General features: G+C 48.3%; 1 protein-coding gene and 2 long non-coding RNA genes across 3 annotated transcripts in view; 1 reads left to right on the top strand and 2 right to left on the bottom strand.

Moving 5' to 3' along the window:
• Positions 1-3,765, bottom strand: part of LOC108448347 — a 14,081-nt gene extending 10,316 nt beyond the window's left edge. The window contains exon 1 of the long non-coding RNA XR_001864229.1: positions 3,263-3,765. This is a non-coding gene — a long non-coding RNA (uncharacterized LOC108448347). The remainder of the gene's footprint in view (positions 1-3,262) is intronic.
• Positions 1-10,606, top strand: part of LOC108448348 — a 15,187-nt gene extending 4,581 nt beyond the window's left edge. Inside the window, exon 3 of the long non-coding RNA XR_001864230.1 lies at positions 10,522-10,606. This is a non-coding gene — a long non-coding RNA (uncharacterized LOC108448348). The remainder of the gene's footprint in view (positions 1-10,521) is intronic.
• On the bottom strand, positions 6,692-26,547 carry COTL1 (coactosin like F-actin binding protein 1). The gene is made up of 4 exons (XM_008638686.2): positions 26,461-26,547; positions 26,053-26,135; positions 16,179-16,336; positions 6,692-8,026 (listed from the first exon to the last, which is right to left on the bottom strand). The coding sequence occupies exons 1-4, from the start codon at positions 26,535-26,537 to the stop codon at positions 7,916-7,918; spliced, it is 429 nt and encodes a 142-aa protein (XP_008636908.1). The 5' UTR covers positions 26,538-26,547; the 3' UTR covers positions 6,692-7,915.
• Between the last annotated feature and the right edge of the window lie 6 nt (positions 26,548-26,553).

The following is a 26,553-nucleotide window of genomic DNA, read 5'->3' as shown; positions in this document are numbered from 1 at the left end:
TCACTGTAGTGAAAACGTGAATCAGGCAACTGTTTTGTTTCTTCCAGAGGTTAATCACCTTCTCTTATAAAAAGTTTGTGTCTATTTTGTTGCTTCAGTTAATCTGTCTTCAGCCTTTTACCACCGATTCCTGGTCTGTCCTGCTGTTCTCAGCTGCAAGACACCAGTTCAGCTCCAAGTAAAATTCATCTTCTCTCCTCACCCCCAGCCTGAGTCCCAGTTACAGCCTGGTGTCCCACCCCAGTAGGTTTTAATTGGATAAAATTGTAAGTTAAATCTCCTCTACATCCCAGGTCAGTGATTCTCAGAATATTCCACTCCATTCGCTGCAATTAAATCAGCAGCCAGGGCAAAAAGTGCTCAATTTATGACTGACTCCTCCGTGCACCCGTGTAATAATCCTCAGATAAACTGATCATGGGATTGTACTGCTTAAAGCCAGTGTTTATCTTTCCAAGCACTTAAGGCATTAAGTGTCAGCATGAGAAGAAAATGAAATGTTGGCAGAGAGTTTTTGGAAACAAACATCAACTGGAATATTAAGAGGCTCGATGCAAGGAGCAGATTTATGGTTTCATCTGACAGGTTTGAGCTCTTAAACAAGGAAGATAAAGATAATAAATGTGGTAGCATTTCTGATTTACAGCTCTGATGTGAGATAAGCTGACTGCTCTGGGCAAATCACAACTGAGATTCCCCATCAAACCACTTCATAGCTGTATCCATATTAACCCAGTGAGAATCCAGAAGTTGGATTCTCCAGAAAGTTTTTGTTTTAGAAGGAAGGTACAGCCAGATGCAAGATGCTTCCTGAAAAGCAGCTTAAAAGAGAAGGAAAGTGCTGATTTCTGACTTTAAAACTAATTTTGTGATTCAGCCCAAAAAGTTTTTCGTCAACCCTGTTATTCCAACTAAAAGTGTTAGGGGAAAAAAAGGCAAATAATTCTCAAACAGAAGGTGGTATCTGGTGACAGCCAGCACATGGATATGGAAAACAGCTGCTTGTCTGGGTAGTACAGGGAATATTGACACATAGATATGAGCACTGAAACCCTGCTGCTGAAAAATAAACAGGACTCACTTTGCATCTAGAAGAGAGAACAGTGCTTCTCTCTACTCTTGCGAGGTGTTTCTAATGGCCCACAGAATAATTTGTGACTTTGTGACAGGAATCTGACCAAGAGTTATGGTTCTTTTTCTGAAAAAAATACTGGTAATTTTTGCATAAAACTTTAGGGCCTTTTGCAGGCTTTTTGCTCCCAAGAGTTTGATTTTGGTTTGGAACTCAGCAAAATTGAAACATTGCCTTTTTAAGTTAAACCCACTTCTGGTGCTCTTTGTTATGGGAACACACCCTTCTCTGCTACATTCAGGAGGAGAGCTGAAAATTCACACGTTGCCACAGCACACTTTAAATCTTGTTTGAGCCCTGTATTCTGTAGCCAGATTTCATCTAAGTTCCCTTAAATGGAACTTTTCCTGGCGCATAGTAACCCAGAAATCCCGGTGAGAAGGCAGCGTTCACACCTTTGCTTAGGGCTGATCTCACCACTGCTCCTTTGCTCTCACAGTCTCGCTCTGCTGAGGACTCCCCTGAGACCTGTTTTTGGCAAAACGCTTTTTTTTGGATTCCTGATTTTGGCAAAACGCTTCTTCCCACGAAAACCGACGTCGGGATGAACTTCAGTGGGACAAGATTCAACTCTTATTGTTTTTAAATCATGTCACTAATATACTTACTGGAGCTTTGCCCTGGTGTAATAAAACCTAGTTTAAATTGCTGAAGGGTTCAGCTGCTGCCTCCAACAGCTGCACGGCTGTAATTTGCCAATAGGATGTATTACATCCTGATTACAGTTTCTTTTGAGTGATAGGCCAAAATTACAAGACAGAAATGTGGCTAACCATGATAAAGGAGATAAGTCTATTCATCTCCTGCCCACATTTAATATTTGCACAGCAGATGCTGTTTGTTCCCTTCAGCTGCATTTCCAAGGAAATTTGCTCTCATTCTGAAGAAGTCTTAAGGTTAATGAAAAACTTTATTGGATGTTTTGATGGTGGAGAGAGGGAGAAAGGTGAAATATCTTGGAAGGTTTCTCTTTGTTTCCCAGCCCAGATAAGCTTACACAAATCAACCAGCCGCTGTAAGACAAGCGAAGTGAGCTACTCCAGGCCAGAAACAGAAGTCTGGGAAAGCTGGAGAGCAAGGATGAAGGCCTGAGTGGGCTGCAAATGTCATTTATTGCCCTCATTCCCAAGCCATACACAGGCTGCAATTAAACCTACTCTGGTGCTTTGGCTCAGTGGGCCATAAAGCCAAGCCTGAGATCACAGAATCCCAGGTTTGGGTTGGAAGGGACCTCAAAGATCATCTCATTTCACCCCTGCCATGGGCAGGGACACCTTCCACTATGCCAGGCTGCTCCAAGCCATGTCCAACCTGGACTTGGACACTTCCAGGGATCCAGGGGCAGCCACAGCTTCTCTGGGCAGCTGAGGGCTGCAATAACACCTTGCACCCTTATAGACCAGAGAGGGCCCAAAAGTGTGGGATTTGGGGGCAGAGATCTCACTTCATAGCTCAGCAAGAGATATACTCCCCTTCCACAAGGCTTTGGTTCCAGTCTGGGGAAATCTATGGGAGATCCCCCAGACCCTTTTTCCGGCTCCCCCTGCTCTGTAGAAGATGCAGTGCCAGGATCTGGGCAAGGAAACGAGACTGGAGCTGAGCTTACAGCCCCTGCCCTGACTGGAGCTGAGCTTACAGCCCCTACCCTGACTGGAGCTGAGCTTACAGCCCCTACCCTGACTGGAGCTGAGCTTACAGCCCCTACCCTGACTGGAGCTGAGCTTACAGCCCCTACCCTGACTGGAGCTGAGCTTACAGCCCCTACCCTGACTGGAGCTGAGCTTACAGCCCCTACCCTGACTGGAGCTGAGCTTACAGCCCCTACCCTGACTGGAGCTGAGCTTACAGCCCCTACCCTGACTGGAGCTGAGCTTACAGCCCCTACCCTGACTGGAGCTGAGCTTACAGCCCCTACCCTGACTGGAGCTGAGCTTACAGCCCCTACCCTGACTGGAGCTGAGCTTCCAGCCCCTGCCCTGACTTGGGGCTGAGCTTACAGCCCCTACACAGACCGGAGCTGAGCTTACAGCTCCTGTGCTGACAGCCTTGAAACAGCATCTTTGAAACAGCATCCCTGTTTGTGCCGTGTGGTGGAGCACCGAACTGAGCCGGTCCCATCCCGTAACTCACCAAGTATCCTGCGTGTCCTTTCACCCCTCTCCTCGGTGCTTTGTTGCTAAATCACTGCACCACCTCGAGCTGGAGAGATCAGATCCCCCCAGGCTCGCCACAGCAGAGCCTCCTTAAAGCCGGCGGCTAATCTGGCATTACACACCCTTGGGGACAGCCGGCTATAAAACCCCGGCGGTTTCCAGGGGCCAGCGTTGCCTGGCTCAGCTATTTTCTCATCTCCAAAGGCTCCCTTCCTCCTCCGAGTGAGAATTTGCTGCTCACGTGTTGCAGGCAGCTCTGACTCACAGCAGCCTGGTTTTCTCCACTCTCCAAGCGCGACTTTGCCCCTGGGTACCAAAGCTTTCCCCCCCGGCGGGCTGCCCTGGTACCCCGAACACATCCCGGGGGGGATCACCCATTCACGCCCTACCTTTCCACCATCTGCCTGCCCTGCACAAAACCCCCCAGTCAGGGCTGGCTGAAATGAGCTCGTCTGCTGCGTGACTCTGTATTCAGCACGATTTTTGGAGGCTATTTCTCTCGGCTCTTTTGCTTCCTCCCTGCTAAAATTGGATTCTGCATCGGATCTGCCGCACTCCTAATGGGGAGGGATAGCAAATCCTTCGGCGATGCCAAATATAAAGCAGCCACTGAGCCGTTTCCATCTGTTCCTTGCCAGACACAGCCCCCAGCGCGCTGCTGGCGCTGCTGACACTGTCCCAGCTCTGGGGGAGGCATGGCAGGGTGTCCCAGCCCCGGTCCCCACACAGGACACGGCCCCACTGAGCCACAACACGGGGGACACCGCAGAGCACAGCCCTCGAGCCTCTGGGCAGCAGCAGCTCCTTAGAGCCTGAGGAAAGGGCTGATAAGGCAAAGCCAGGCTTTGAATGCTAAATGGACACAAAACAGGGCACCTGACTCGATAAAAACCACGTTAAAAATGGGAAAAAAGGGAATGCCTGTCTCAGATGGTCATTAGCATCAATCCCGGGATGCAGCGTTCTCAGCGTTGCTGTGATAAGGGGAGGAGTGCACACACCCAGAGCCTGAATTCCCAGGGCTGTGGGGCCCTGGAACCCACGGGCTGCTATTCCTGCTCCAGTTCCATGGTGAAAGCCCCTCCTAAACGAGGATACTGTGCTCCAGGAGGAACCTCAGTGCAGTCCGGTTTATGTCAATAAGTAAAAATACAATATTCAGGAAGAATTTCTTCACCGAAAGGATTGTCAGGCATTGGAAGGGGCTGCCCAGGGAAGCGGTGGAGTCACCATCCCTGGAATTGTTCAATGAACAACTGGAGATGGCACTCAGTGCTCTGGTTTAGATAACATGCTAGTGTTGGGCCGAAGGTTTGATTTGGTGATCTTGGAGGTCTTTTCCAGCCTTAATGATTCCATGATTCCAATCTTCCTGAAACACTCTGGGAGCTCCCGATGAGCAGTGTAACAGCAAAAATAGGCAGTATTAATTCCTTCTTTGTCTCCACCACTGGGTGAAAATACAGCCCACAGCAGAGTCCCTGATGCATCTGATCAGAGCAGCCACTCGCAGCCACTCAGCTGCCCTGGGGTCTCAGAACAGAGACAAATTCCAATTTTTGTTGTGCTCTGGTGATATACCAAGCATGAGATCCCAAACCCACCACAAATAATTGGTCTTAGGCTTTTGCTCTTCGTGTCCCAGTCTTTCTGCTGCTCCATTTTTGCCAATTGTGTCTTGCATTATTAATTGTAAGCACAGAAGGAGAATGCCTGCAAACACTGTGGGGTAAATACTCTTCCAGCCAAGCAGGAGCAGACCCCAGAGATGAGTTTGAGGCTGAAGAACAAATTGTGAATTACATCAGGCTTGTGCAACCCCTGGACCAGCTGAGCTGCTCCTACCCCCCAATGTAAGGGTTTGAATAACATCAATAATGTCACTCTCCTGAGGGAAATGGAAACCATTCCTAATACTGAAGTATTACCAACATTCTAGAAATGAAGCCATTTAATGGCTAGTTCAGATTACTCCTCAGAAATGAGGAGTACACAGGAATGGAACACTTAATTCTGGAAACACATTTTGCCCCAAACACTCCCAGGCATCCCCTGGGATGTGCAGTCATCAGCTTGGGCTGGGTGTGTCTCCAGGACATTCTTTGTGACCAAGATAATCTTCTGTTTGAGGGTTTGACAAGCAGGGACTTGATTAACCTGGCTGTTGCAGTGTTGTCAGAGGGACAGGACTGTACAAACAAGAACTCCCCGGTGGGTTTTCAGCACTGACCCGGTGAGGCCAGAGGCAGAGCAGCAGCAGTGCTCCTGTGCATCTCATCCCAGCTTTTCCCCACAATGTTCTTCGTAACATCAGCAGGGCCGTATCCCCAGGTAGCCTGCCCAAGATGATGAAGGTGACGCTGGGAAAAACCCAACCCCACTGATTCTGTTATTATTCTCATTCATTAGGCTGCTTTTCTTTCCATAAGGATTTATCCTGATATCACAAATCAGTAATTCCTTCTCATTTTTCTCATGTGTTGCCCATGCAATGCTGTACTAGTGCCTGCAAACTGGATGTTCCTGTGTGCCAGTACACCACAGAGGTGATTCAAAGAGGCAATATGGGATTCTTCATGTTCTAAGAACTGGATTAAGGAGAGCAAAGCAACCAGAGCCAGGGTGATGCCTCCCCTCCCTCCATCCCTGGACCCAGCTTGCCAAAGGCAGCACAAGTGCTCCATTTGTTTGCTGAGATGCCTTTGAAGGCTGAGAAAGCTGATTTGCCACTGCTGAGCTCTTTCTTGAGCCCCCACCACAGCTGGTGCCAATGAATTTCTTGTGATGGTGCTGTCAGGCTTCGAGACCAGACTGAGATTTGTGCCACAGGCTGTCAAATAAAAGTTTATTGTGGTCACTGAGCCAGTCAGGCAAAGCCTCAGAGCATCATAAGCTCTCTGCAAAGCTCCTTCCCATTAGTTATGCCTGTCCCTGCTGTCAGTCCTGTAAAAAACAACCATTTCTCTTCTTTCAGGGCAAGGTTTAGGACGTTTGGTCAGGAATTGTAATGCCCCATGTAACCCTGTGCAGGAAGCTGCAAAACTTGTCTGAAAGCATTGTTCTTGTCCCCAAATCTGTTCCTGACCTCTCTACATTTATTTTCTGTGGCTGCGAAATTCTCTTTGACCCAATTACAATTCCCAATTGGCATTTTGGCGCAGGAAGTGGAGATGTAGAGCTGCTGAACAAAAAGTGTGTCAGGTGCACTGTGGTCACCTCTGCCTCTCAGAGCAGAGACGAGCAGACAAGGGCTGCAGGCACTGGGATCATTTTACATCTAAGCCAGTGTTTAATTCTCCTAATAGCCCCAAGATTGCAGGAGCTCAAAGCTTTACACCAAGGATTAAGAAACCTCCTAAATATGGGCTTGTTGCAGGGAAGGTAAAAGAACAACAGAGTCGCCGAGAACTGTTCTTGAAAAACATTTATTTCTGTAATGGATTTATAGCGCTGACTCCCAAGCCCCACAGTTCCTCCCAACACGTAATTCTGGGGACAGTCACCTTTGATGGAAAAACAACAGCCATACAAAGAAGCCCCCACAAGCAAACAGTTTGGTACCAAACTGTGCCCAGGTTCTCTCTGGGCCTCTGCTGTTAATATTTAACCCCAGCTGGGACAGAGCTGCCCTGCTCCATGCCTTGTTCCCAGCTGGAGGATGTTCACTGCCAAATGCCCCAAAGAACTGAAGATGTTGTGGTTAACTGCAAAATAACCAGGGGGGGAAAGGGCAGGGAAGGATTCAGCGGCTGCTATTTTTTCAGACTCATTGAAAAAGGAAATCTATGCTTTTCAGTTTCACCTCCTGAGCCCCAGCATTAGCAAAGTCAAATACAAACCCAGAGACCAACGTACACAAAATAGTGACCAAGTGTCCAGACATTTCTAAGCCCCTCAGTTTACTGTGCTGTGATACCTCCAAAAAGCAACAAAACCCACTTCAGGATCATGGTGGATCTTATTTTTAAGAGGGAGGGACAGAGATGCAGCACAGAGCATAGCAACTGTCAAGTAATGTTTAAGGCAAATTTATTCCCATTTATTAGGAGTCAAATAATTTTTTTTTGTTTGTTGGCTTTGTTGTTTAAGCTGTTAGATAACATCTCAGCTGCACATTTATGCTTAGATGGTTTAATCAACGTTTGAGGGAAGTCATCTCAAGCTGATCTGAGCCTAGAACAGCAAATAATGTTATTCCCAAGAATAACAGAAAGAATTTTTCAAAAATTAAAATAATCCATGTTCAGAACTCCCCCAAAACTTTCTTCCCTCAGAGACCAGGTTGAGCCCAAGTAAAACACACAGACATGAAGAAGGACACAGTGGCAAGCCTCTACACACTGGTGAACAGGACCAAAGCAGAGCCAAACCTAAATTCCACAGGTGCAAGAACACGGACAGAGTTATGAATAAAAAAAAAGGGGGAAAAAAAGAAAAACAGAGCCCCAGAGAGGAATGTTTCATGAGAGAGAATGGAAAATAAAAGTCCTCTGTATGCAAAAAAGGGAGTTCTTAGGTGCAGCCACAGAAAGCTGGGGAGTTCAGTTGCCTCATCTCTCAGGTGTGTTAGTTTGTTGTGCCTTTGCCCTCCCTTGGAGATCCAGGTGATGGTGCCAGGAGGTTCCTGCCTTTACTCAGTCTGTGCATCATAATTAGCCCCCCCTGCTTTCTTCAGCTCGTTCTTGATGTAATCCTCATCCAGCTCTTTGTGGTCACTGATCACAAATTCTTTGGCAAAGTTCTGCAAGAGATAAAGAAAAAGCCTGTTAAAAAAGGGGGAAAGTAGCTGAATGAAGATGGGTTATCCAGCTTCCCTGGCTGTGTGAGCTCCATACCCTGATCTGTGGCAGGGATGATAAATAGAAAGCTGTGGATAAGACAGGACTGGTGAAGGCAAAACCCAACACTTAACCTGGAAATATTTAATGTATCTACTTCCACAGTCACTGGCTGCAAGACCCAATCCTGCCCTGTGCAGCAGCTCTTCCTGGAGATGCACAGGCCAGGTTTCCCAAGTAGTATGTGAACTAAAACACACAAAATTACTGACCTCCTGACCGCCACTGACCCTCAGCATAATCTTGGGCAAGTCACTAATCCTCTCTGTGCCCTCCTTAGGACCCCTTCTCCTAAAAAAAGAACAGCACCACCCCAGAACACACTGCTATCACACCCTGCCAGCCGAGGGGAGAGTGCTTCAGTTGAAGACTGAGCAGCACATGGATGGTACCAGGAGCAAACACATCCCTTCGGTGGATTTGCTGCCTGCTCCCCTCATCTCCAACACACCCCGTGGCCAAAGCCAAGGCACTGCCCCAGGCAGGCGGCTGCTGCTGTTCACAGGCTCCACTCTGCCCTGTGGTTTGTGATCCTCAGTGCCCTCTGAGGACACGCTGCATGAACACATTCATGCGCTGCAGGGCAGCTTTCTCCCTGCTTGAGAGCTCTCTGCAGCTCCTGGGAGCTGGGCAAGCCCCGGGCAGTGTGCTGGGATGGAAGGCTGCGAGCACAGAAAACCTTTCTGGGAGCAGAATGGGATTCCAGGGTGCCTTCAGGGCTCTTGTCAGAGCAGTGGCACCTCGGGGATTTGTTCCCTTGTCCCTCCTGCCTCCCAGCAGGGCTGGCATGGCATCCATGTGTGTGCACAGCCATTTCACCAAACAGGCTGTCTGCTGCTTGCTTTAGCATTTTCCTCCCCTTCCTAACCACAACTGAGAACGCTGCCTGAGTCTCCCTTCCCCCACCCCACAGAGCTTTAGCCAGCATGACAAACACAAGCATCCATTGCACTCCGCCAAAAAAAAAAAATCAAAATCCCAACATCCCTGCTGTAATGTCTCGGGAAATCTGCAATGCCCGAATCCCTGGGCAGCGAGATCCCCAAAAGGTGATGGGAGCTGCCTAGGAGGAGGAGGCAACGCTTTGGGAGAGCAGCAGGCATCTTGTCCGGCTCTCCCTGGCACTGGAGCAGCCCTGGCACAGCCGGGAAGGGGGGGCTCTAATTGGTTTCAGACTCTTAAGCCATGGGAGAGCTCTTTATTTGGCAGCGTCTCAAGGGTCTCAGCTCGGGATCGGAGCCGGGTAACGGAGGGGGTGGAGGAGGATGCAGCTTGAAAGAGCCTCAGCACCTCTTTCATGCGGTGGGAGAAATGGAAGGGAGAGGAAAGCAGCTCCCTCCCCCCGCCGGTCCCCCGGGCCGCGGCTGATCCCGTTTCACACCGCAGGAAATCCTCGCTGCCGGGGGAGGAAGCTCCGAGCAGCTCCAGAAGCCTTGTCTGCTCTGCTCTGCCTGATGGGCAGCCACACAAAGTGCTCAGAAATACCAACCCTGCACGGCACCGTTTGCTCCACTGCCCGCAATGGTCGGGTTTTCTGGCCGTGCAGACAGCACAGGCACTCATCCACGGCTTGGCAGGGGCCAGGGAAAATGGGAAAGACGTTGCTTTTTAGGGAAAAACAAACCTTTTTTTTTTTTTTTTTTTGAGATGGGAATGAAGAGGAAAACTGCCCAAACCATCAGGTTCAGTTGTGCTCACAAGTGTCCCTCTTCCAGGTCTCCAGGGTGAGATCTGGGCAGAGCTCTGCTCTTGCTGAGAGCAACCCAAGGATTTTCAGCTATTTGATGCTTGCTGAGGTGTGCTGCCTATGTGCGGTTTGAGCTGAGCCTTTTCAATTCCTTTTCTATGCTACCAGGTTTAACGAATTTTCCTCACCTCGGGAAGCAGATTATCCAGGACTCCGTGATTTCAGGGGGAGTCTTTGCCCTGCTTTAGTGAGAACTGAGGCAGGCCCATAAAATCATTTCTGAGAGGGATTCCATGAAAAGTGGGTGTATTTTATAAATGTGGGGAGGGTTCCTTTCAATGCCCACTCTGCAGAATCCAGCTGATTCTGAAATTAGAACTGCAAGTGCACTCATGCCCGAACAGAGGAGAATTAATCATATGTGCCACAAAATAAATATAATTACTCAGATGCCTTCTCAATTAGGCACTTACCCAGATGTCTCCTGGGTGATGATCTGTGGCCACCAGCCACGAATTCACATCAACACCACCAAGACACCTTGCAAGGATTGAACAGTATCCCCCCTAGCAGTGGACAGACAGGTTCTTCTCCCAGCCACTCTTAAATATCCTCTTAGCTGACTGGGCCACCTCTTGTGCCAGATTTGTACCCTCAGAGTGCAATCTGGGTCACTGCTATTAATAGCTCTGCTTTATTCCATTCTCTCAGGGTCCTCCTTGGTTCTTCACACCAGCTCTTACCCACCATGGTGTCTCCTCAAGCCTGGCCCCAAGGGGAGAAGATGCCTCTGGTGAGTTTGGTGCCTGGAACTTCTGATTTTAACGCCCTGCTTGACCTTCTCCAGCCACAGCCTCCCTCATCACTCTGAATTTACTGTCTGAGCTCTCTGGGGCCGAGCTTTTGTTCAGGGTGCAACTCCTAAGACACAGTACATAACTCTGATGCTCGGGCCCTTGATTTGCTGACATGTGTCTTCATTTTACATCCTCCACTTCCTTTTCCCTTCTCCTCCCCCCAACCCCGGGCCTTCTACAACCACAGTAAGCCCTGCCAGTGAATTCTAGCCTTTGTCTTCACCCCAGTCACCAGCAGCCTACAGATAACAGAAACAATGATGCCATTTGTCTCTATCACTCTCACAACACAACAGTGACCACAATCTCTTTGCTTTGCCTCTCGAATCATTGAACAGGACACAGAAATACTGAGGTTCACCCACGGTTCCCCAGTGCACCTCTCTGGCACGAGCTCCTCTTTGTGCCTGAGCAGAAAAGAGTCACAATTTTGCAACCCCATCCCCTGTGTCAACCTCCACACCAGTACAGACTGAAAGGGCTCCAACTACGCAGGAGCAAAAAAGGAACCTGCATTCCTCCCTGGGAAGCACAAAATTTGTGCAGAAAGCTCAATCCCTCTCTTCCAGCCAGCTTAAAGGGGGGGGGGGGGAAAGGGTGGAGTAGATTTTCTTCCTCTCCCAAGCCCTGAATGTTTAGCATATGGGCCATAAAATTTCCCCAAACTGTCCAAGGGAAAGTGTGTGTGGTGCAGATATTGTACCAAACAAGGTCTGCAGAGGCCCGTACAAATCCCAGCTTGGGAAGCCTGAAGCCAGGAGTAAAATCCTTGTATAGTCTACAGACACTGGGGTTCTTAGCAGCTACAGATGGTGCCAGGTAGTTGAGCAGCTTCTTGCCATTTTTTGTTTATTTTATTTTTAGTGGGGCTTGCAGCAGCTTCTGCTGATGTTCCAAATCCTCATTTCCACTGTGCTTAATGTTGTCACTCCCATCCACTGGTCATCTCACCCTCAGTGCAGATGCACTACAGAGGAGGTGACATCTCCCAGGTTTCTTTTCCAGCATGGTCTGAGTCTCAGGCCTACAGCAAACCTGCTCCTGCACTCAGCTGTCAGACTCCAAGCTCAGCAAAATCCCTCTCTTCAAATCTACTCCCTGCCAATTTTACATGGACCAGTTCCAGCCGCTGGGAGAAGCCAGTCCAAACCTCTGGCAAACACTTGTCTCAGCAATGGGAACTGCATTTCAGCTGCTCTGCAAATTCTCCCTATCTCTGCTTCATCCCACTGGAAGAGTCACAAGCCTGTGTGTCAGACACAGGGCGATGAGAAGCTGCTGATCCTGACCCCCTTCTCTAGACTAGGAGTTCCTGTAAATCCACATCCACTTGGTATGGTCATTACAGTAAACCAGAGCAGGAAAAACAGTCAAAAAGGAGAATTTAGTTTGCTTTCCCAGCAGGATCTCACTCACCCTCATGAGTAAGACTCTCAAAGCCACCATGACGTAGCCATTCCCTGTGAGTTTGGTTTCCTGACTGCCTCTAACAAAGCTATTAAACCTTCTGATTTAATTCAGATATTTAATCTTCTGGTCAGGACTCTGTACTGATATGAAAAAACCAAAGCACCTACGGGGAGTTCTGTGTGTGGTGCCTGGCCCGAGATCAGGGACAGGGACCCCATCAGTGGGTGCATGAGACACCAGCAGTGCAGTGAGGAATTCAGAGGAAAAGGGAAAGGTGAGCAAAAAAAGATCTGGCCATGAGCTGCAAAGCAGGAACTCAGTAGAGCTGTTGACATCATGAAAGCCAGAAGAATTCCTCACCAAAAATAATGATGAATAAAATGCCATGAATATTTGCTCACAGAAACAGAGCTGTTTTACCCTGAATATGAATTAGGGAAATAACAGAGCATATGACTTTGTGGGGGAAGGAGTGCTGATGAAAACAGAGGAGAGTCAAAATCCATGGAAAATCAGACAAACTGGCAAAGGTTGGGCAGTCCCTTTGCTGAGAGAGTCCTGCAGGACATGAATTCTGTCCTGTCAGGAAAAAGACCCCAATGCTGCCTAAGGAAGAGTTAAAATCTCCTGGTAGGAAATGCAGTCATGGAGGGCAACAAGTTCACAGAGAGGAAGCAACACTCAGAGGGAAACCAAGTCCTGTCTCCAGTTCTTTGGTGTTTACACTAAAACCATCCCATTCCAGCACCGGGTGCCACTCCCAGTGCCCCAGCCCCTGTGCCTGGGCTCATCCTTGCTGTGGGGTCTGGGGACCAGAGTGCAGCTGTGCAGGGGCCACCAGTGCCCAGGGGTGGCTCTCTGTACACATCTGCCAGGTCACCCTGTGCACAGGTGACACATGGCTGCTGCTGCTGCTCCTGCTGCAGCCTTGCAGAAGTCACTGTTCCATGAACTTCCCAGTTGTTTAGATTGTTCTAGGGACATGTTTAGACTCTACCCCAGAAACGATCTCCCAAACATCTTAAGCAACTGCCTGCAATGGGAAATTGTGTGCCACTTCTTCCCCCATTAGGTCTGTCCTCGGCATGGAGAGAAGCCCAGTGGATAAAAGATGGAACAGTGCATCCCCTGCTCCCTGTCTCCATTTGCACAGCAGCCTCACACAGGACTACTTAGGCAGACCCTTAAGACAAACACTTGTTCCCCATCCTGGCCTCGCTTCTAATCTGCTCCCAGCTGAACTACTTGGACCAGGCTGCAGGCTTGATCCAAGATTTCCAGCTGAGTTAAGGAGGAAAGGATGGAAAAATAAATGTCTGGGGGGGAAAAAAAAAAGCTCCTGATAGCTCCTTAAATGCATTTTTCTACAATCCAAAAGAAATACAATAAACTCAAAACCCATTTTCCAACAACATTAAAGAGGTAATAAGGGTAAGTCCAAATAGGGCCAGAGGACCTGGCTCTCATCTAGTACAGATCAGAAGAACTACAGCTATTTTCAGCAGATGAGATCCATCCCTGTCATTTTACAGTTATTACAGCTAAAAATCAATTGTCCTTTCTTCCTGAGAGATTTTCTGGCAACCTCCTGCACTTACTATGAGCACTGCTTCCCCAGCCACCTCCCTATGGATTTCACAGCACCTGCTCCCCCTTCCAAGGCAGGAATACAAAAGCCAGGGCAACCCAGTTCCTCTCTCTGCTTTGTAATAGTTCATCCCTTTGTTCACAGCCCATAATCTACTCTTCACCAGTTAATATCCCTTGTGTTTTCCTTATGGCAGGTGCTTCTAGGAGCCCATAATGATCCCTGTGTGGGAACACTCTTTATCCCAGGGCTGCCCCATGGTGGGTTGTGCTGGCAGGCGGTGCCTGAGCTGACTTTCACTCTGTCTCACAGGAACAGCAACATTTATTGGTGTTTGTTCAGCTCTGAGCAGAGCTCAGCCCCAGCTCATCAGCACAGCACAGCCCAGGATACAAAACAGGAATCCCCTCACGCTTTGGTCTTTAATAAAGACCCACGGTTGCTTTGGCAAATAGTACAAGATAGTGAGGGCCCTTCAGGTTTTGCTGACGGCTTCCCAGAATGAAGAGCTGCTCTTCTGGAGTCCCAACCTATCCCTTGTGAAGGTCATAAAATCAAAGCTGTACAAAAAGCCTCCTTGTGCCACCCTTTCCCAGGGTGAGGGCACCTGTGGGCCCTGCACAGAGCCAACTGCACCTACATCCCCTTCAGGGTTTGCAGACCAAAAAACTGCCACCTTAGGGTACTCCTTATTCCAAATGATGAACCAACACTGACTCAGATTTGTAGTTTATCATTACAAAAAAAAAAAAAGTGTATTTTTTATGTATAACTCACATCTCAAAAAAGTGTAAAAAACTGAAGACTGAGAATGTATCTGAGGGCCAAGAGAACTACTACGAGTGAAATAGCTCTGGGATAAATTCCCTCTATTAAATTTCAGTTGGACTTTCTTGTCCTTGTTTATTTTGACAGATTATCTGCAAGGTCACAGGCATAAAAAGAAGAAAATAGTTCTGCTTTTATCTCACTCCACTCAGAGGGATTCAGTTGCATATCAAGAGTTATTCAAAGTACTTGTCAAGATAATTTCTTCTGGAGAGCAGATGACCATTGCCATGACACTCAGAAATGCTGTGCAGGGGCTTGTAGACAAGGCTGCTCAGTAAAAGTGTATCGAGCACCAGTTGTATTGTTTTTGTATCTTAGCACAAGCTAATTGGAATATGAAAGCTTTTAAGTAACAGCCAAGAATGGCTAATGCTTCACCAGATTATTAACTTGTACAGACTACTAATCAAAGATGAAACAAGTGAAATTGCAAATTATATGGAACAGACCCGAGGGACAGATCTGAGCACAGTGCTCAGGAATGCTATTCAACTCAACAGGAATACATTGTCTAAACAGAGTTTTAAGAAAATCTTGGGCTTAGTGACTCATATAAGAGTCATTCATTAGTACTCTGTAATTTCATCTTCGGCTACAATTACACAGTTTCAGCTGCTTCCCATGAGCAGAACCTTGCTTTCCTATCTCTCAGGTGTCATTCTGGAACTTTCTTTGGAGAACAGACCCCCTGTGAGTCGTTGTCATTCTGAAACATTTAGCACCAGATCTTATCGTATGGAAGGGCAGGGATGCATTATCTTCTTCATTCTTCTTATCTAAATGTAATATTTTGTATCATATAAACTTCCAAAGAGTTGAGAGGGGCTTTATTCTTACCCTTCATAGTGTCCTGTTGGGAGATTTCTTTACACAGGCAAGAGCTCAGTTACTGAGAGAGATTAATTTAATCATCAGCCCCTTCTCCAAGAGCATAAACAAGACCATTTCTCAGGCTCTGGCAAGCCGGTTCTATGTTTAGTTGGAAGAGCTAATCTTGCTTTAAATACTTCTCCAGAAAAAGCATTCCTAACATCAGCATCCTCTCCATCACAGCCAGGTTTCAGCTGTGCTTCTGTGCAGCCCCCCACGAGTCACTTCTCTCCTGGCTGTTGTTCGTTCTCACTTGCACTGAGCACATTTCTCTTTCCCCTGCTACGCCCAGGGCCGAACAAAGCCAGTTCACATCTAGTTAGCTATTAAGAGCTGTTAGTTAATTGGTACAATAGGGACTTCAGACTCTGGGTGATTAGCTCCAGGAATTCACCGTGCAGAGACAAAAGGCCTCCAGAGAAGTTTAAACAAGGGTGTGGGTTTTCCTGTTTAATTTTACCTGCTTAACTTAATACTGCTCTGGATCATTCAACATTGTATTATTTCCATATCGAGGAAGGGGATGGGAGACATCTTAGTGGTGACAGGGAGGGGAGTGCATGAATTCCCTCCTCGTGAAATAGCTAAGGCAGCCTTAAGCTCAAAAGGTGCTTCTTTACGCCTGAGTGCTCAAAGGGCAGATGTTAAGCCTTCCTAGGAGGAAGACAGGCAATAGGAAACTGTCTTCTTTTTAAAGGATTAACTCCTAAGTTGGAGGATGATCCAATCCTTCCCCCTCTCTCCCTCCTGCTGGTGTCTGTACAGAAAACAGTGATGCGAGCTGGTGGTTAAGAGAAGAAGGAAGAGGTTACCTGTACTACTTCCTTGACCAGAGTCTTGTCAGTCCCAGTTTTGGCTCTCTGCAGGCCGCTGACATCCTCTCCAATCCAGGTGATGAGGGCAAACTTGACTCTCTTACTCATGGCATCGCCGGTGGTGAATCGGACAAAGCCGAACAATCGCACATCATCTGCAGAGGCAAAAAGGGATACAGTGATTCAAACCAGGAACATCCCTGCCTTCCCGTTTTCCTGGGTGAGCCTATTGCTCTCACACACCAAGGCCAGGTGCTGATCCTGTGTTTCAATGCCAGCATTTGGGAATCAGGGGGCAGTACAGGGGCTCTGCTCATGTGCCCTGTGCTTACAAGGTGTGCTTTGCCTGGGTTAGCTCTGCCTCTTCTGGGTTCTCTGAGTTACTGGGAGGAAGCTGGCTGTGCTGGACACCCCACAGCACAGTGGAAATGGCTAAAACACAGCCAGCAGGCAGGTCAAGAGCACAGAGCGAACCCCAGTTACACATTCAGCCAAATGGTTCATCTGCAGGTCTGGTGAAGAAGGGAAGAAAGTGATTTCCTGGCATCTCTTTCTTACAGAATAGCAGGATTAGAGGCACATTTGATAACATTACCAGAAACTGGCCACTGTGCAAGTCTGATCCTTCCCCCTCCTTCCATTCAGTAACATTCTGGCTCACTTGGAGTATGAGTTTACAAGAAGGAGGGGAGAAGAAGGAACAAAAGAAAAATCTACAATTGTCCAGGTGTAGTTTTCTACTCCTTCCAAAGCCCTGGAGAGAAAAGTCCTGGATTTTCGAACTGTGCTGATCTTTGTCTCACAGCTGGCTTGTGCTACACCACACCAGACTAATTTAGCCTGGCCATATGTGTGACAACCTTGCAGACTCTTATCTCAAACAGTTCCTTCCTCCATCTCCTGGTGACTCATGGATCCAGGCAGTTGGAAGCCTTCCTGATCAGGGGCACCATCCCCCTGCATCCCCAGGCTCCAAGGGATGCTGGAGTCTTCCACCAGGAGTGGCAGAAAGCAGAGCAGATGGACACTTGTGCAATTGTGGAATATTCTTAATCATGGCTTCTTCATCTCTCAGAGGACATTCGAGGCCTTTTAGAGGAGGTGACTCAAACCAGAAGAACAAACCTGCTGTTTGAGACGACTCCTGGTAATCCTGGTACACTTGTTGTGACCAGTTCAACATGCCTTGGAGGGATTTGCTGGGTTGACTAATTGCCAGGTGAAAATGTAGGCTCCAGGTGCAGGAATGACTGCCAACATCCCCAGCACGCTCCTTGAGCAGCCAGGACAGGAGCTCTGGAGACAGGGGAGAAGCAGCTCTGGATTGCTCATCCACAGGAAATAAGCTGCTAGAAATCAGTGTTTAAAAAAACAAAAAATTGGGATATTCTCTGCAAGCTGACGTATCTCAGAGCTTCTTTAACACTTTGATTTGCCAAAGTATGAACAAAGACAAATTCCCCTCGATAAAAGACTTTTTTAAGTCTGAAAAAAAAATCCATCTCTGCTCTTCCTGTTTTGTTCTCTCTGTTCTTTTTTTTGTCGTTGACAGAGAAATACTGGGCAAACCAGAAAATGGATGTAGAGGGGTGTGTGTGAGCCAGTACAGTGTTTAAAACAAACTCCTCTGAGGATTTCAAAATAGAAACAAAGAGAAAGCTCTTATTCAGAGGGAAAACCCAGATGGATCTTTGGAAGGAGAGAAAGAGTCGTGTATCAACAGCGCAGGCAAACCAAACTTCTCTCTGTTACCCTGCTACTGGGGAGTGTAGGAAACTCACGTGGAGACTCCTGTTTCTGACAGCAAATCCTCTTCCCAAGATTGATTAGAACCATAAATGAAGCGACAGCCAGGAAATACCCAAGGTGAAACGAGACAGTAAATCCTCTAAGGTTACAATTAACAGATCCAGGAACAAGCCTTGCTTCCCCAGCTCCCACAGCAAAGGAGGCCACGCTCTGCCCAGAATTGTTCTGTGGCTCCTCTGGGAAGGGTGCTGGAAGGCACTTTAATGTCATCAAGTGCTGGGACGTCCTGCGCTGTACTGGTGTCACTGCCCTTCCCACCTTGAGCCTGTGGGGTTTTCATCCCTGCCCCTTCTACCAAAGGCTGTTACAGAGCCTGAAGGCTGGAATATGCCCCTTTATAATAAAGAGAATGGAAAAAGATAATGAACGTGAAAAAAACAGTGCTTTTTCATAGCAGCACAGAGAGGAAGTTCCAGGGATGCCCCATCCCTGGGAGTGTCCAAGGCCAGGTTGGATGGGGCTTGGAGCAACCTGGGATAGTGGAAGTTGTCCCTATCCATGGCAGGGGGAGTGGAACAACATGATCTTTGAGGCCCCTTCCAACACAAATCATTCTGGGATTCTATGAATTTATCTGTCAGAATAACTCCCATTTTACATGAACCCACAGCTCACTGGCAGCAGCAGGATTTGCTTCTCAGCAGAACTTTCAGTGCTTGCCCATCCTGGTTGAAAGCAGCTCTATGACACTAAAGAGAGCCAAATCCAGCAATTCCAGCTTTTACCCATGAGATCACCCGAGTATGAGCAACTCTTACTTCACCACGTTCAGTCCCAGTAAGTTTAATGAGCACCTGAGGTTGGACTGGGGCTCTGAGTCACCTCTTGGGCAGAATTTCCTGGGGCTGCTTCACTTGTGGGGGCTTGAAGGGGTCACACCCCAGCTGGGTCCCATCTCCTCCCGTCTCCTCATGGAGTTTGTATCCCCACTGAAGGCAGAACAGGCTCTTCAGCTGCCACAGTCTTCAGCCCAGTGTATTTAGCACAAACGCGATGCCTTAAGTCGCTGTGCCGTGTGTGAATCGCGGCAGCGTTTCAGCAGCTGCACACAAAGGCAAGAGGGAATGTGGATTGGAGCCCTGAGCAATTAACATGTCTCTGTTTCTAGAAGGGCATCAGGGATGGATGGAGAGGTTTTTAGCACTAGCTCAGCCTGGGTATAAGCCTCTCCAACTGCAGGTCAAAATCCCTGAGCAGAAGTGGCTGAGTTTCACAATTAGTCTGAAGCATGTTCAGAGTGATAAGGGGATAAAACACGAGTTCTTTCATGCTCCCAGATTTCCTCTTTCACAGTTAATCAGTTCTACCCTGCCACATCAAGTCCCCACGCTGGAAGTCATCAATGCCATCAGTGCCAATTCCCCGGGAAATCTCAAGGCATTAACATCCGCCACTCCCTTCTCACGCACAACCACTCGCGGTGGTTTTAGGAATTTGCTGGGAGTGAGGGGAGCAGAACGAATCAGAGAGAGACAGCCTAGATTTCCCCTGAAAGAGGAAATCCTGCCTAGAACCCCCTTCCTGGCCACTGAGCCATGCATTTCAGGGCAGAGAGAAGCAAATACCAGATCTGGGGGGAACAGAAATAGCAGCTTTATTTGAGATCTCACAAGATCCAAACAGCAGAAATTAACAATGTTAACTCAATTAATACCACGACTCCTTTCACAATGGCTGGACAAACAACGAGCAGCACAATGAATGCCTCAACGAGCATCACTCAGTATTTCTCTCCAAACTCTTTATTTATCAGTAAGGCAGGATTTTCCAAATACTCTGATTAAGCTGCCCTTGGCTGTCAGCAAAGCTTGATGCCAAACTACGGAGATTTCCTTCATGGTATCCTTCCTTTTTTCTACATCCACTCAAGTGCTTTGGTTCAGCTGTGCTGAAAAATTCCCCGTTAGATTCAAATGCAGTGACTCATCAGCAAAAGATAATAGCTGCAGGAAAGAAATACACTGGCAGAGCATCACGGTTCTCAGGCTGAGGGCTCTGAATGGCCAAGCCAGAGATGTGCCACGATGGAAACACTGCTCCCAGCTTCACCTGCCTGCTGAATCAAGGTCACCTGCAGCAAGGCAGGTGATGGACTGACCTGCTTTTGTCTTCTGTCCAACAGTGAATTACTTCAGTGCATGACGGGTTCCATGAGGATTGAATTTGTTTACTTCAATTGGATTAATTTTAGATTAATTTGTCAATTTTCCACCTCTTCAGTCAGCCCTGTGGTCACGTGGCTACAGGTGCAGACACAAACGTTCCCTACCTCTTCCTACACTGTTTTTTCCTCTTAAACCCCGTGCTAAGCCCACAGATCTTGTGCAGTGCTGCCTTGCTGTACCCTGATGTGTTCATTAAATCATCTCAGACGTGTCTGACCCCAGGGCCACCAAGGGCTTTGCTGTGGCACCAAACCTTCTCCAAGTAACACAGGGTGGCTGATGTAAGTGCAGGGACACAAATGGACAGGGAAAATGACCCCACAGGGGCTTCTCTGGTCCAGTGAAGCCAGCAGGGGGTTGCTGCTACCCCAGTGACAGTCATGGTTTCTCTCCTGACCTGGGTGTACACTGGAAGGCAGAGTGGGAGCAAAAGGAGATCCAGCTCCTCCCTGAAGGAAGGAATGGTGGTGTTGGGTGTCCAGACAGGCCCAAAACAAAAGGCAGGCAAAGGGTACAGAGCTCTTCTTTCCCTGCTCCTGTGCCTCCCATGGGATGGCAGAGGCAGACCCACAGACATGACATTTTAATTAAACATCACAAAACCAAAGAGTTACCATCACTGCAGACCTTGACTTGATGAGTTACTCCCACAAAAATCGGTGAGAATATTCCCTAAGCCCACACCCTGTCCATAGCCAGGGCCAGGCTAAGCCTGGGCTCCAGCTGGCAGCCAGGAGATCGCTGTGACCCTTCCAAGAGCACGTTCACACAGGCAGGGAGGGCACAGGGGCAGGGTGACAAATTCCATAAGCCACCCATGGCCCCAGGTCTTCCTTTAAATAGCCAGTAAGGGAAAGCAGGAGAGATGAACATGGAAGAGGAAAAACAAAAGCAGTAGGAGAGTAATTTACAAGGCCCATTTTAGCAACTTAAGATGCAGCCAAATGCAGATAAGCACCTATCTCATTATATGTCCTCGTGTGTTTTTACAAATCTTTCCTGCAACCTGAGGTGCCAATGTAACCTTGGTGATCTCTCAACTCACAGCTCCTACTTTTTTAATGTGCAGCTCAGGCTTTATGGGACAATTGATCTAAATCCCAAAAAACCTTGTATTTTTATTAGGAGCCGATTCTATTTCTATTTTCTAATATTTTATGTCAACCCCAAATGATTTTATAGGGTATTTATTTCAGACCAAAAATTTTCTGTTCTTCCTGCTGCTGAATGCCCAGTGTGGTTTTGGTCTGATCTTTTCAGACACATGAATAACTATCCCATTTCATGCCGTCATTGCAATTATTTATCTGGACTGGGGCTTTCCAAATAAAAGGCTCATTATTTCTTTTGTCAGAGATGCATTGAAAACAGCTGTTCACATATGGTATGGGGGGCCGGGGGGGGGAATCCAGTCTTCTGACCACTCTACTGCTTAATGGCAGAATACACACTAAAAAAAATGAAATTAAACCACAGACAGAGCCAATGTGATGCTCTGCTGCTTCCTAACACAGACACTGAGGCAATGTCCAGGGCAGTCAGGTACAACTGGCACACACAGAAGCTTCCCAGGATGTCATTTCTGTTGTAACTCATTCCACTCTTCTCAGCAACAGCATCACCAGTTCTAAGACTTTGAAATTAAAAACATAAAAAAAAAAAAATCCTAAGAGCTTTCACATCCTTCTATACAATAACTTTCAACTCTTATCTGTTTCTGGCTTCGAACGCACCAGCTCAGCTGCTTTTTTCAAAGTGTACTGATGGCACGTAGTACTGACCACCAAATTAATGCTTCCTCTGGAGGCAGGCCATCTGCAGAGGCAAGAGCTGGAACTGGGAAGTAAAATGGATCAGAAGCCTTGAATTAAGTCCTTGTTTAATGCAGAGGTAATCTGTGCTGTTAAGCCCAAGCAAAACAGTCCTCAACCAGAAGACGCAGGGGGTGTCTACACTGAGTGTTTAATGACCTTGACACAATAAATGTCTTTGGTCTCCAGACTCTTTGGGTCAGACAAGGGCCAGCACAGGCAGGACATTGGTCATTAGGCAGGGCTGCAAGAGGAAGAGCCACCAGCAGCCACCTCCTAATCATACAAGGATGTGCCAGTGGCTTAAACCGACCTCCTCAGCTTTACTTTGGGATAGGCTGGAGGAGAGGTGCTCACACATGTGGGGCTGGCCTCTGGAGGACAGAGAAGATGAATGCCTGGCTCTAAAGCAGGGTCTGCTTCCTCCCAGCCAGTGTTTGAGTTGTCTTGTGACACACAGACCTTGACAGCACCAGCACGATAGCGACTGACATGCACAAGTCCAGGGTTCAGGCTGTGTTGCAGCATCACCCCGGGACCCTGAACAAAAGGGCACTGAGGAAGCTCTTTTTTCCATGTTTCCTTCCTTTATGAGTGGCAATTGCTGTCCCCAAACAGGGGGATGGGAAACCGTGGTAGTTTAATGATGCTCTGTGTTAAACTTCTCTGCTCCTACCCAAAGCTCAGTGAAGAGCCTGGGGAGAAAAGGCCTCCCCAGCAGGATCTGTAAGATGCAGGTCTGATGTGGGACATGTATCTGAGAGCAGAGCAGTGGAGGAATGACCCCACAGCAGGGACAGCAGCAGCTCCTGGCTCAGGGCGTGGGCCTCAGTGCCCCAGCTCAGCACCTCTGTCACATGTGCCCCTCCAGCAGCCCCAGAGTGGGGCTGGAGGTGTGCAGAGCTGGTTTCCGACACAGCCCTCCCTGAACTGCTGCTTCCTCTAAAAAGAAGCAATTTCAGTTTCTCTCCTTTCCCTTTGTCCCCAACCACGCTGGTTCCCCGAGGAGGTTTGCAAAGTCAGTGATGGGCTGGGCATGGAAAGGGTTATGGATGGGGGGAAAAAAGCAAAAATACAGCCCTGTTACCAACAGCCCCTTCCAGCCCCCCCAGCCTCTGCCACTGCACGAGGCAGGACATCCACCACAGGCAAATGCCTTCCAAACTGGTAGAAAAGCCCTTGCCACTGGAATGAGCACACAGTGACCCCGCCCGTGCTGCCACCCGATGCCCGGGAGGGGAGCAATGTGCACGAAGGTGCTTTTAATAAGAATGGTTCTTAACGAAAGGGGGGCGCAGATGTTTGCAGCTCAGAATGCCGCTGAAATGGCTGGTGCAGGAAGTGGAACAGAGCGAGCTCTGGCAGTGACTCTTCGCCCTCTGAGATTTGCAATCCCAGCTCCGGCTCTCACCTTCAACCACCAAATGATGCTCAGCTTCTACCAGAGGCAGCTGCAGCACTTTGTGGCTTTCAGAGCAGTTTTTCTCACACAATAGGAATTCAAAACAAGGAAGTTTATTCTGATAGCAGGGTTTTTTAAATTTTTAATCACATTTTCTGAAGCTGTTTGCATTGATAGCAGCTCTTCTCCCCTCCAGTGAAATGTAAAAGGAGATGGAAGAGATCAGGAGGAAAGAGATGTAGCAACAGGAAGGAATAATATTTAGCAGCTTTTCCCATCCCTTGCTACTCTTCTTTAGTGACTTCATTTCAGTAGAAATATTCCAACCAACTTTACTTCGACTTCCTTCCAGATGGGAAGGAAAGCTCCAACTTCACTGCTGGTACAAGGTTTGATTCCTGACTATGTCTAGCGGGCCAGGTGAAGGTTTTCTGCACAGATGGAGGCTCCAAAACTTGCATCTCTTCCTTCCCCAGCTGCTGCACCCTAATTCGCGGGTGGAGGAAGAGCCTTTCTAGCGTTCAGCCAAGGACCAGGCACCTTAGTTTGCTTTTTTTTTTAAGCCTCTAACAGCTGTGCTCCAGAGGTGGTTTTGAGGACAGTTTCTTGGCCCTGGTCTGCCAGAGAACAGCCCTCACCAGGTGCATGCCAAGGGAAAGGGAAAGAAGGAACAGGAAAAGGGAGCAATGGAGCGGCTCTAAGGGATTTAGCTCCCCATTAGAGGCTAACAATAGGCCACAGCCTACCCCACAAGTGCCCTGTATTTAACTCTTCCCTTACCGAGATTATTTCTAAAATACAGAAAATTTCCTGTTTTTTCTGTCTTGGGGCCAGCTTGGTTTGAACACCCTGTTTATAAACGGGTTTGGCCCGTGCCAGCGACGGCAAGAACACAAATGTGGCCGCACTCCAGAGTGCAGTGTGTGCCTCCATCAGCTGTTATCCTCATCCTAGCCAGCCCAACCAGTGCCTGCAAGCCCCTCTGCCTGCTCAGCCACTTCTAAAAGGATTCCCTTTGCCACAGAATGGAGGAGAGGAAGTTCTTAAGGGGGTGCCATCCAGAAAAAAACATTGAAAATCAGCTCAGACAAAAAGAAAGACATAGACTGTATAAAGATAAGGAGAGAAAAATAAATGGGGAAGGCTCCCCTGCAAGCCTCAGGTGTCTGGAGACACTGGAGATGCTCAGTTATGTTGGCCAGGAGAGGAGACAGAGAACGTGGCACTTGGATCCCGAAGTCACTGACCTCCCAAGGGAACAATTAATCACTGCCATGAACTTCCAAAGTGCTGAGCCCTGGGATTCCCTGGATTCCAGGTAATTGCTTTTTCCCTTCTGTTGCCCACCAAAAAGAGTTGAGTGGGAAGGAGTTCCTGCAGTGCAGTGACCATCTCTCCTGACACCAACTACAACAGGAGTTTTCCTCTCTTAGTTTTGAGAATTTTCCCTGCAGGTTCTCCAGAACAGCTGGAAATGATGCAGCTGTGTTAATCTCAGTAAGACCCCACTGCCAACATCGTAGCAGGGCAGCCTAAACCATCTTCATTTCATGGCTCCTTTCCAAGGACTAAAATACACTCTTCTCCTATGATTGATCAGACCTGTCCCGCCCTCAGTTACGTTCCTGGAAGTTCTCCCCTTCCACTCAATAAAGCACAGCCAAGCCCCGGGACTCACAGCCCCACGGGCAGGCACTGCTGTTTCCACAGCCACGGGACTGCCGGAGGTATCCCCGGGAACTGCCCCACCCTGAGAGGGCAGAGACTGCTCAATGCACGATTCCTGCACAGTTCAGACACATCATTCTAAAAATACAGGTGAACCATAGCACTTGATTGTACAGTAACTGGCTGAGCGAGGAAGACTTTGTTATAATCCAGTATTAATCAAAAATGCTCCGTGTCTCACATCACTTGGTGACATTGTTAACCAAAAGCAGCCAAAACAGGAGGAAAACCGAGATAAAAATCAAAACCCGCTTTTGTGAAACTCATCAAAAGTCACGACCAGACGAAGTTAAACTCCTCAGTTTATTCCTGTTTTCCCCAGGCTTTGTTCCTGCCCGGAATGTTCCGCAGCCGGCAGCTCAACAATCGACTGCCACGTTTAAACCTGGAGCCGCAACAGTTGCGGTTGTGCAACGCCACCTCCGCGATTGTTCGCAGGGCGGTATTGTTCGAGCCCAGCTTTGCAATGACCACCCTCCGCTCAGGTTTCACGTTCTTAAAAAATCCCCCCAAGCCTTCCAACTGCAGTTACTTTAGTGCTGCGATTTTCAAAAGAATTTTAGAAGTATTTCATTCCCAGTGATCTGTAAGACCGCATCTTTCTAGCCACAAAAATTGAGTCGGTTTTGCCCTGAAATTGCATTGCCAAACAAGGCGACCGTTGCTTATCAAGGTTTTATCGGGTTTATAGCCGAGAAGCAGTGAAAGATTGTGCAAAGAGGGGAGAAGGAGCCGGAACGGTCTTAAGTCTAAGGGTGAGACAAAGGACCCGCTGGACTATGGACTTGAGGCAGTTGCACTCTGTGGAGCTGAAAACGCGACCCCGCAGGGCAGGGCAGGCACGGGGAAGCAGCAGCACTAATCCCAGTCCCCCCAAGCTTCCTCCCATCCTTTCCCCCTCGCACCGGGCAGCAGGAAGGGCGGAAAGGGGCCAAAGCGACGGAGACGGAGCTTACCTGTGCACTTCCTTTTGAAGGTTTCATAGTCTACCCCTTGGTCTCCAGGGACGATTGTAGAGCCATTGTACTTAAAAGTCACCCTTCGGGGAGGGAAAAGACAAAGGGAATAATACAGTTAAAAGTCACCTTTCGGGATGCGGGAAAGGCAAGGGGAATAACACATCTAAAAGTCAGCCTTAGGAATGGGGGAAGGGAAGGCGAAGAATACATTTAACAGTCACAGTCTTTAGGAAGGGAAAGGAGGAGATGGGGAACAATAGACTGAAAAAAACCCCATCCTTTCGGAAGAGGGGGAGAGGAGAAGGGGACAAGGTCTGTAGAAGTCCCCCTTTGGGAAGCGCGCAGAGAGGACGGGGAATCCCATCGCACCGCTGCCCGTCCGGGGGGATGCCGGCGGTCACCTACCAGTTCACCTCGGTGGCATCGTCCCTGACGAGGTTGTACGCCTCCCTGCACGCCTCCTTGTCGATTTTGGTGGCCATGGGGGCGAAGGGGAGG

This window comes from Corvus brachyrhynchos, unplaced genomic scaffold (assembly GCF_000691975.1).
Source record: "Corvus brachyrhynchos isolate BGI_N302 unplaced genomic scaffold, ASM69197v1 scaffold26, whole genome shotgun sequence".
Taxonomy (NCBI): domain Eukaryota; kingdom Metazoa; phylum Chordata; class Aves; order Passeriformes; family Corvidae; genus Corvus; species Corvus brachyrhynchos.
This window is presented reverse-complemented; position numbering and strand designations above follow the sequence as displayed.

Coding starts and splice junctions, on each gene's coding strand:
- COTL1 (XM_008638686.2), bottom strand. CDS start 26,537: ATGGCCACCAAAATCGACAAGGAGGCGTGCAGGGAGGCGTACAACCTC. Junction 26,136..26,460: donor GATGCCACCGAGGTGAACTG/GTAGGTGACCGC, acceptor CCCTCCCCGAAG/GGTGACTTTTAAGTACAATG. Junction 8,027..16,178: donor TGGTCAAGGAAGTAGTACAG/GTAACCTCTTCC, acceptor TATCTCTTGCAG/AACTTTGCCAAAGAATTTGT.